Source organism: Schistocerca americana, chromosome 4, assembly GCF_021461395.2.
Source record: "Schistocerca americana isolate TAMUIC-IGC-003095 chromosome 4, iqSchAmer2.1, whole genome shotgun sequence".
NCBI classification, from domain to species: domain Eukaryota; kingdom Metazoa; phylum Arthropoda; class Insecta; order Orthoptera; family Acrididae; genus Schistocerca; species Schistocerca americana.
In genome coordinates this window covers 451858055-451868986 of record NC_060122.1, presented here as the reverse complement: position 1 = coordinate 451868986, position 10932 = coordinate 451858055, and the positions used below count along the sequence as shown (strand labels likewise).

Genomic DNA, 10932 nt, shown 5'->3' with positions numbered 1-10932 from the left:
ACAGAAACATAAACTCAAAATCAATGCATCAATGCCAAATATAAACTGTTATGCCTGTCCTGCAATGTCTACCCCCACAAAAAAAAAAAAAAAAAAAAAAAAAAAAAAGACGACAAATGGCCATGTAAAAGGGTTTAAGGAACAAACAATAAGAGAAAAACGAAGAAGGAAAATATAAAAACGAAAACATATAAAATGACAGTAATATTAACCATCACTAGGAATATAATAGATTAATAGAATAAAATATCTTTTTTTTAAATGTATCGTTGTTAATATAATTTAAATAAATATATATGGTTACAAAAAAAAAAAAAAAAAATTCCCGGCGGGGTCAGGGATTTTCTCAGCCTCGTGATGACTGGGTGTGTGCTACCCTTAGGTTAGTTAGGTTTAAGTAATTCTGAGTTCTAGGGGACTGATGACCATAGATGTTAAGTCCCATAGTGCTCAGAGCCATAATAATGTCAAATAATGCGAGTATTAGTACAACCTGATTTCTGTACAAATTCAATGCAGTAATGCGATCATTGTAAATAGGTGTTATAAATGATTTTATATTTAGTGTTTATGACTAAATTTTTTTATTGATTCCACATCAATGACGATCATTTCACCTGTGTAATCTAATGAGTCTAGAATTAGAAACTTGTAGAATGACATGGTTTTAGCAAACGGGTTTTCAAGAATTAAATGGCGTTTTCATCGATATACCATCTAATATAAAGGTCAGGTAGCCATTTTTATGAACATTTCATGTATTTTAGAAAGGACAAAAATGGGCTCCATATCCATAGGGTTATCACGGACTGTGGGGTTATGTCAACTTCACTGTATCCCAAGTTGGTTGCCGTGTCTACAGCGACTTTCAGATGTTGACAGTGCGCGGATATGGCCGGTAGTGTTTGGAGGAGTGGCAGGGTGCTTGATTTTTTGAAACGAATTTGTTTTTCTTCGAAACGTGGAGGTCAAGAACGTTTGCAGATGTCTTCAACTCGTGCATTTGTGCTAAATGGCGGTTCCTCGAAATCATTGAATATCATAACCTGCAAAAGGAATGACAGATTGTCACATTACTGTGTTCACCGACACTTAACCCCAGTGTACACTGTACATCACGCTGCATTTTTATCAGCAAAAGGTGAATGTCATTCTTTGCAGAGTTGTCAGGCCATAAATAAAACTAAGTGCGTAAACTTATTTACATGTTGTAGCAGGAACTTCTGTAGCGATACAAGTTCAGGCCCCGAGAAATTTCCTCATATTATGAATTTTCCGGAATTGGTGTGGCCAAGTCTCACGAAGAGTTTGAAAAATTGGATACTTGCAAATTTGATAATCAGGCCTTACTTTGATCAGGAATTCAATATTCAGGACTTCGTACTGGGGTCAAAGCAGGTAGGCATTTGATATGTAAATATGCAAAACATTTTTATGGAGTCATATTTCTTAGCCGGCGCTTACAGCTTTCATGTGTGGAGTTGCGAAATCGCAGAGAGATTTGTATCGGATGCTGAACTGTAAACTTGGTCACCAATTTTCGTGTGATCATAGGCTCATGAACGACTAGAGAATGGACAGTAAAATCATTGAACAGTTTTCACACCCTGAGCTTTGCATAAACTGCCCCCAGGATGTATTGAATATATGCATACTGCCTTAGTTTCAAGCTTTAGGATAAGGGCTATACATGCAGTAGGGGCTAATTGGGTTTTAAAATGAGGATATGCCTTGGTTAACTCATGTTGAAAATGTGTCAAAATAATATACAAAATCACACTGTGGCAATCTAATTTGTTGTTTGGTGTGTTATTGGAAACACAGAAAATTAATGCAGCACTCAATGTACTCATTTGTTTATAAAAGGTATTTGCATTAATAGTGTTCGTAAACTTACGGACAGTTGTAAGACTGACTCTCTCTCTCTCTCTCTCTCTCTCTCTCTCTCTCTCTCTCTCTCTGTGTGTGTGTGTGTGTGTGTGTGTGTGTGTGTGTGTGTGTGTGTGTGTGTTTTATATATACTGGAGGGATCTGCAGGTTGCTCACTCATTCGCAATTAGTTTTAATTTTTTGGCAGTTGCCTTAGGGTAGCCATAGTGTTTTAGATAGGGAGAGAAAAATATTATGTTGATTCTAAGTTCTGCTGACTGTTTTTATTATCGACAGTCAAGCCTGTCATTGTAGTCTTTAGTCTATATTACTAAACGGCTATCCCAGTTCATCATTCACGAGCCTAGTTGTGGGATGCCTACCTGACGGCTTCCAGGGTCAACAAATACTTGATTTTCAATATTTCACACAATTATTGACTGATTTTATAAATTTAAAATGCTATGATCTACTCATTAAGAGAGAAAATCTTATGTTTACATTTTAACGCAGCAAGAGAAATAGGCCTAGTTAGGAACAGACATTATCCATGCATGCCACTGAATGAACATGGAGAATTATATCATGGTATGGCATATACCTTAAGAAATGTGACATGACAACAACATAGAGATGTGTGATAACAAGATTTTACTGTAAACTGAGTGAATAATACCCACACAATACTGATGTGTTTGGTAATGAGAGTACTTCAGGATAGCCAACAAAATTTAAACATAATATTAGAAAAATTTCTTCCCACTTACATGAGTGTCAAGTATTTAACATACTGACTAATTTGAAAAGTAATCAGAAGTTTCAGGTATTTTATACATCAGAGTTCAGTTTTTTAAGGACTCAGAGGGGTTAACCAGTATTAAAGAATCAACAGTTTAATTTATTAGGCTCTGCATATTTTTAAACCAATCTAGTATAGATAACATACAACATAATATTATCTTAGAATCAACGCCACCTTGTAGTAGACACATACCTGCACGTGCACGCATAATAAGAACATATGTACTCAAGGCCCGTTATTCCCATTGGCATCGTAATATTTTGATAAAGTATATTTGATTATATGATGACAGTCTTCATAGTTGATAGTGTCACTGATATTGTATTCTTTAACATGTAGGCCTACATTAGCTGTGCTGTAGTCCTTTGATTTTATTTTGGCTTTAAGGGATATTTGACAATAGGATGTTGATGATGTATGTATAAGAATCTAACTATTATTTTGAGAAAGCACATGGCAACTCATATCATTTCATTACAAACTCAGACGTGTGAGCAAAGGATTAATTAATAGAATCATCTGACATGTTCCACACCCAGGAGGATCCCTCTTTTGTGGGTCTATGGAATGAATAATTAATCTAATCTAATCTAATCCTGTGCTCTGGAAACCAAGCAGGTAATTTTTTTTCTGCAAATGCTCTCCTCCTCTAAGTAATGTATTTTGTTTGTTAACTATTTGCCCTTTAGTGGCAGACATTTTTTTTTTTTTTTAGTTATTCTTGTGCAAACATTTAACTGGGAAATCCATGTCATTCCTGTATCCCAGGACAGTGTTGGTCTAATGCAAAATACAGCTTGCCTGTCACTAGGGGTGGAAGCAATGCTTGCAGTTGGCTCAGTCATTTTAAGGTTTGATAGTGGTATATGGTACCCAGGTGGAAGGCTCAGATATACCAGAAGCAGACTTTTTGATCACTAATACTGAGTGGAGACTCATGAGGTCCTCTTAATAGTAAGGCATGCAGAAAACCAATACAGACAGGTAGCTACTTGAGAAGCAGTGTGTGTGTGTGTGTGTGTGTGTGTGTGTGTGTGTGTGTGTGTGTTATGCATACGTCAGTTTTTTAGAGTAATAAAATTACATGTAGTATACAGAGAGGAGTTTAACAGCATTGATTATAAAGGGGAAAACTTGACTTTGCACACCAGAAAAAGAAAATATTGTGGTATTAATTAGTGGATTATGGAGGATGTTATACATAAATGTGCACTGATCATACTGCGGCTGAGATTTTAACTTATGGGCTTTAGAATGGGAACCTAATGTGGTTAGAACATCTTAGATCTCCTATTTACAAACAGATCTGAATGTTTACATTAAATTAGTCCTAGAAGGGAATCATTGAGAATGAGGCTACTACAGCATGACTACAGATTCAAAAAGGAATGTCAAGGCACTTGTAGAAAATTCACTTTCTAGCAAGTGAACCATAAACAGAATGCAGATTTTTTTGAGCAGTCATCATAAAAGTCTGAGATTAAAATAGAGGTGTGTAACAATAAAATTGAAATTAATTGTACAGCATTATTTAGAGAAATTTGTGCTGAGCAAGGTTGCAAGGAGTTGGAAATATTGTGGTTCAGTAGCTGTGTTAGTAAGTTACTGTGACATCAGAGATAAGTTTGTTGACAAACAATAAGCTGAATAAATTCAAAATTAAAGTACTGAGAGCAGTGTGAGAAGTGTCCAGTAAACTTGAAAATAAAATATTTCTGACCAATCTGACAAAAAACCTGTCTTGTTCTTTCCTAGCGTTACTAAATGACTAAAAGTAATCCATTTATTTTTTCAGTTTCAAATGTTCAACAAAATCAGGGGAAATGGTACTCAGCTTCCTCCTTTCAAACTTCACATGAAAATTGTAATGATACATACCAATGTGACTGAAGAATAGAAAATGAACCAAAATTGCTGAAAACTGATAGAATGTTTGTACAATTCTACATAGATCATGTGAAATAGCTTGCTGCCCTTCCTACAGCAGTTCATTCTATATCTAAAACTATACTCTGTACTGTGAAGTGCATAGCAGATGATATGTGCTTTGCACCCCCACTGCTGAACAATAGAATGTTTGTACAATTCTACATAGATCATGTGAAATAGCTTGCTGCCCTTCCTACAGCAGTTCATTCTATATCTAAAACTATACTCTGTACTGTGAAGTGCATAGCAGATGATATGTGCTTTGCACCCCCACTGCTGAACAATTCCTGATGAGGTCTGCAATGTGGACTGTAGTGTTACCATGGAGTATGATTGCATTAGGGTTTCTTCCCGTTCCATTCATGTGGAGAGCACAGAAACAATGCTAGTTTAAATGCCTCAATGCATGCTGTAATGAATTTAATCTTGTCCTCGCAATCCCCACAGAGCGATATGTAGGGGGTTGTAGTACCTTCCTGGAGTCATATGAGGGTCATTTCTTAAGTCATAGCAACTGTTGTACGAGGGCTGTTCAATGAAGAATTATCATATTTTGATGACCCCTCTCAAAGTAATCTCCCATGATTGAGATGCACTTGTCCCGGCTACACTGCCAGTCTTCAAATACATGTTGGAAACCATTTTTTGAGAGGTCCTTCAAAATCGCCTCCGCAGCCTTCACCACTGCTTCTGACGATTGATAATGCCTCCCATGAAGGCATTTCTTCATGTGAGGGAATAGAAAAAAGTCACATGGGGTTAAATCTGGACTATAGGGCGGGTGAGGGATGCATTTCATGTTGATTTTTGCAAGATACTCGGCAACAACATTGGTAATATGCGGCCGCGCATTGTCGTGGTACAGCATCCAGCCTGCTTCACAGAAATGTGGTCTTTTGCGCCTGATATGGACTTGCAGTGTTTACAGGACATCCCTGTAGTATTGTCCAGTTACTGATGTGAGTGCGGGTACAACATGCTGATAAACCATTCCATGAATATCAAAGAATGAGATGGCCATAACTTTCTCAGCAGGAGCAACCATGTTTGCTTTTTTGGTGGTTGGTGATGAAGGAGATTTCCACACTGAGCTTTGCTGTTTGCTCTCAGGATCAAAATGATGTAGCCAATCAGCAGTGATTACATTTGAAAGAAACTCCTGATCTTCCTCTAACATCAACTTTAGCTACATGCAGACCTGCACGCGCATGTTCTTTTGTTCGGGAATCAACAGTCTTGGAACCGTTCGCGCACAAACATCTTCCTTGTCTAATTTTTCTGTCACCAAGGTGTGGGTTGCACCCAATGAAATGTTCGGTATTTCAGAAAGTGATCTTAAGGTAATTCATTGATTCTCTCTCACAATGACAGCAGCATTGTTGATGTTTTCTTCTGTAAGAGCAGTAACTGGAGAAATTGATTGTCTCCCCTTTAAACCACCTTCGAGCTCCATTGTAGGGAAGAACAGAATCTTCATAGGCCTCCTGTAACATTGTATAGGCCTCAGCTGAAGATTTGTTGAGACGAAAACAGAATTTCAAGGCCGCATACTGTTCCTCGCGTGTTACCTCCATTGCATTGTTTGGCGATACTGAACATGTCTGACCTCGCCTGCCTCTCACAGGCAGGAACCAGGAGTCCCAACAATGAAACTACTATGTGTGTTTGTTGCACATTAAGCTAACAGAATATCATAAGATTAAAATTTAGCACAAGAAAGTATGACCATAAAAAAATTTATGATCATTCTTTATTGAACAGCCCTTGTATATCTCGTGGTGTGGGAATTCTATGGTATGCATTGAATTGGTAATGGAGTCTGTATCTTAATGCCAACATAAAATGGGGTTCCAGTGCTGGAGGTCTGGGGAAAGGTTGAAATGAAACACACACACTGGAACTCTTTATAACTTAATTGTGTAAGAGTACAAATTGAACAAAGATGAATCAAAATCAACTGCTGTTCATCAAACTAATCCCCTAGTGCATCCACACAGTGTTGACAATGACTGAGATGGTGCTGAATGTCATCGGCATTGCCATCAGTGTGATCCACCGCCAAAAAACCATGAGGATATCCACCGTGTTTCCAAAGTGTCTCCCATGCAATGGTTTCTTCAGTTTTGGAATGAGGTCAAAGTCGCACGCACGGAGATCTGGTAAGTAGGATGGGTGGAGGAGGATTTCCCATTCCCACCACTGTACACGATTTTTATGAGGTCTGCAATGTGGGCTGTAGCGTTATTGTGGAGTATGACTGCATTATCCAGCAGTATTGGATGTGTACATTGCAGATGTAGTACTGGGCATTGGGTGTGGCCTTCCCTAACAGGGTGACGCTCCAGAACACCATGGTCATCATACACCAGAATGAGAACGACCTTCATTGGGATGGATTCTGAAACACTTTGTATCACCATGGTGAACCTGTGGCATTGTCATTCTACAGATGGGGTCTTCAATTCTGGTTTATATGCTCATGCCCAGGTTTTATCAATCACAACAGTGTGATTTAGCTACTCAATCCCTTCCCACTCAAATTGCTCCATGTTGATTTGGCTGGTCTCATATTACGTCCACTTCTGCAGCTCTGTTAACTGAAACTGAATCCATTTTGAACACTTCTTGCACACCTTCAAGTCCTGCCATAGAGTGGGGAACATAGTTGCCCTTGACATACCCGCCCCTGCCATTAATTTCTGCATTGTTCAGTGTCAGTCCTCTGTTAACAACTGTTGCATAACAGCCATGTACGGGTCAGTATGGGGTGAGGCGGACCGCCCACTTTGCGGTGAGTCTGTCGTTGCCACCCTCCCATGTGGTCGGAATCTGTCTATTGAAGTGTGCATTTCATTTCAACCTTTCCTGTGAGCTCCTGTAGTGGAACCCCATTTTATGTTGGCATTCAGATACAGATTCCCGTACCAGTTCAGTGAACACCATAGAATTCCCACATTGTCAAATTGTTGCAAGATATACCATAGTTGCTATGACTTTCAAACATGTTTACTGTGATTATGGTGGTGCCACATCCTTGTATGATACACCATAGTTGCCACAACTTATGGAACGACTCTTGTAATTTAAAGCTGGTACTTAAGATTTTGTAAGTAGGCTTTCTTGGTCATCAATTCGGGATAAAATCTTGAGCTTTCGAAGATAGTCTCTTTCATCAACATCAGGAGCAACTGGCTGTCTTTGCTGCTGCTGTGGTGGCCTTTTATAGCCCAAGGACAGCTTCTGATTCGTTGACTATTTACATACTGCTGTCGCAGACAGTGTCAGTGTCCATGCTGGTGGTGCCACCACTTCTGTGGCAAAGTAAACACTGCAAAGAATGTCTCTGCTGCTTCTCTGCATTGAGCGCTTGTACCCATGTAGTGCTCAGATAATATCTACTAACATGGTTAAAGTTCTTCTCGCTCATTCTTATTTCAACAGCCTCCTTAATGACAGAATCCTAGTACGTGGAGGCATGGGACAAAATTTTTATTTCATCAAACAGTATTTTATGTTTGTTAGTGAGGCTGTGCTCTGCAGTTGCCGATTTCTCTAGTTCTCTATTTTTAATATGCCGTTGGTATTTTGCACAGTGGTCAGAAACAGTATGAATAGTCTGACCTATGTAATTGCTTCCATGCTCACAGGGGATATTATAAATTTCAGGAACCCTGAAGCCGAGACTGTCCTTAACAGGGTGCATCATTTCCTTAATTTTCTTAGGACGACGAAAAATCATTCTTATACCCCGTCTACCCAGGACTCTTCCTATTGTACTGGATATAGTGCCACAAAAAGGAAGAACTGCAATCAGTGGTTCATCCTGTGAGTGTGCAGCATTTTCACATTTCCTTTTCTTGGATAATGCTGCCTTTATATCGCATGCACTGTAGCCATTTTTTCGGAATATGTACTTCAGTTGGTTAATTTAGGACTTCAAGTGCTCCTCATCAGAAACAGTTTTTGCTCTACGTGTCCAAAATGGCTCTCTTCTGAACAGGATGACGGAAACTCTGTGCATTAAGATATAAATTGGTATGTGCCTGCTTGCGGTACACAGAGTGGCTAATACACCCATTTGCCTGTCATCGTACTGAAACTTCTAAGAATGGCAACATCCCTTGCCATCTTGACATTGAACCAGATGTTTGGATGTATGCTGTTCACGTGTTCCATGACAGCTTCTGCGCTGTGTTGCCAGACCATAAATGTACCGTCAACGTAACGATAAAATAAGGATGTACAGAGGGGAGCCAAATTTAATGCACATTCTTCAAAATTCTCCATAAAAAAGTTAGCCAATGATGGAGACTACAGAGAGCCCACCGCCATACTGTCCATCATTTCATAAAATTGACACCATCTGTGACAGCAGTACTCATTGCTGACCAATCAGAAGCCATCCATGGGCTATATAAGGCCACCACAACAGCAGTGAAGACAGTCAGTTGCTCCTGACGATGACAAATGGAGGCTCTCATCGAAAGCTCAAGATTTTATCCCAAACTGATGCGACAAGAAAACCTGGAATGTTTTACATAGAAAGTGCATCTTTTTAGACTGCCAGTTTAGTTTCTTCAGAGTCTCTATAAGACTCTCCCATGGGTCCCACAGAACTATGACCTTTTGTGCTGCCCTTCTCTGTATGTGTTTAATATTCCCTGTTAGTCCTGTTTGGTATGGGTCTCGCACACTTGAGCTGTATTCTAGGATGGGTTGGTGACGAGTGATTTTCAAGCAATCTACTTTGTAGCCTGATTGCATTTCTTCAGTATTCCACCAATAAACTGATGTCTGCCACCTGCTTTACCCATAGCTGAACCTATGTGATCATTCTATTTCACGTCTCTGCGAAGTGTTCCACTGAGTATTCGTATGAGTTAACTTGATTCCATGAGCCAAAGGCCTTCCTGCAGTGGCAACACTGGTTCCCATCACATCACTGAAATTAAGCATTGTTGGGCTTGGTTAGCAGGTTGTTGGGTTACTGTCTGAGTCTGCCAAGTGCTGTTGGCAAGCTGGGTGCACTCAGCCCTTGAGGCCAATTGAGGAGCTACTTGAGTAGTGATACCAATCATGAAAACTGACAACGGTTGGTATAGCGCTGTGCAGACCACATGCACTCCGTATCTGCATCTGGTGACACCTAAGGACTGAGGATGACATGGCGGCCAGCCGATACTGTTAGGCCTTTAAGGCCTGTTTGCACGGTGTTTTGTTTGTAAGTGATTCCATCTGACTCATTGGCGTTACAGCCATAGGGTACTACTTTTCATTTTGTAAAGTGCAAGATTTTACATTTCTCAATATTTAAAGCAAGTTGCCAATATTTGCCCTACTTTGAAATCTTATCAAGATCTGTCTGTATATCTGTGCATCTTGTTCAGACAATACTTCATTATAAATAACTGCATCATCTGTGAAAAGTCTAAGGTTACTATTAATGTTGCCCACAAGGTCATTAATATACAACGTGAATAGCAAGGGATCCAACAAACTTCACTTTAGGTCATTGGAGCAATAAAGCATTCTATGTGATTGCAAAAAGGCAAAAATCATTCCAGTTTTCAAGCAGGGTTATCGAAGACATACAAGTAACTGCACTGATGAGCTAAAACACTAAAATAATTTTCCACCCCAAGTTTAAATGCCCCATTGGTAGTGGCGTGGCACGTGATGTGGTAAGGGAAGTTTATAAGCAAACCAGAGAACAATGGGGAATTATTCTAGTGCTGATACAATCCCTAAATATTGAAATCCACTGACATGTGGCTTTGAAAAGGGAATGTTGCTTTGGCCCCCCATGGAAATGAGCATCCCAGAAATAGAGAAGCTGGTTGGCTTTTTACATGCTACTGCTGTGAGCATCTATGAATCATGGCTGAAGGCTGGTAAAACCATGAATAGGTGATTGTGTTGGGACATTCATTGTCATCACAGAATAAAGATATCGGAGGCTTGCTCATGCTGTGAAGCAGGGGTGTCCAACCCACGGTCTGCATGCAGCCTAAAGCAAGTATCAGTGCAGCCCAAGAAGTGAGCACCTATCTCACAATCAGTAAAAAATGAAAATACTGTTCATGTAAAACTATAATAAATTGAATATTTTCAATTTGAAACTCACAATGCTCTTCTTTCGTTGGTCCATTCCATTCATGGCATTCTCACTTGTGCTACATTCGTCTGTTATTTTACAGCTTCTTCAGTCATGACGGTGAAACTACGAGCTTTAGAGATGTATAATGAAATGAATTTGTGGAAATAAAAAGAAATTTTGTGTTAGTTTTGGCAATTGTGATAAAGTTGGTAGAAATTAGATATCTTCATGTGGA

At 39.3% G+C, this 10932-nt stretch overlaps 1 protein-coding gene across 1 annotated transcript in view; it reads left to right on the top strand.

Annotated features, from left to right (window-relative positions):
• The first annotated feature begins 861 nt into the window (after positions 1-861).
• The window catches only part of LOC124612372, a 49007-nt gene continuing 38936 nt past the window's right edge, over positions 862-10932 (top strand). Inside the window, exon 1 of the mRNA XM_047140539.1 lies at positions 862-1398. Coding sequence (XP_046996495.1) covers positions 892-1398 — 507 coding nt within the window. The 5' untranslated portion in view covers positions 862-891. The remainder of the gene's footprint in view (positions 1399-10932) is intronic.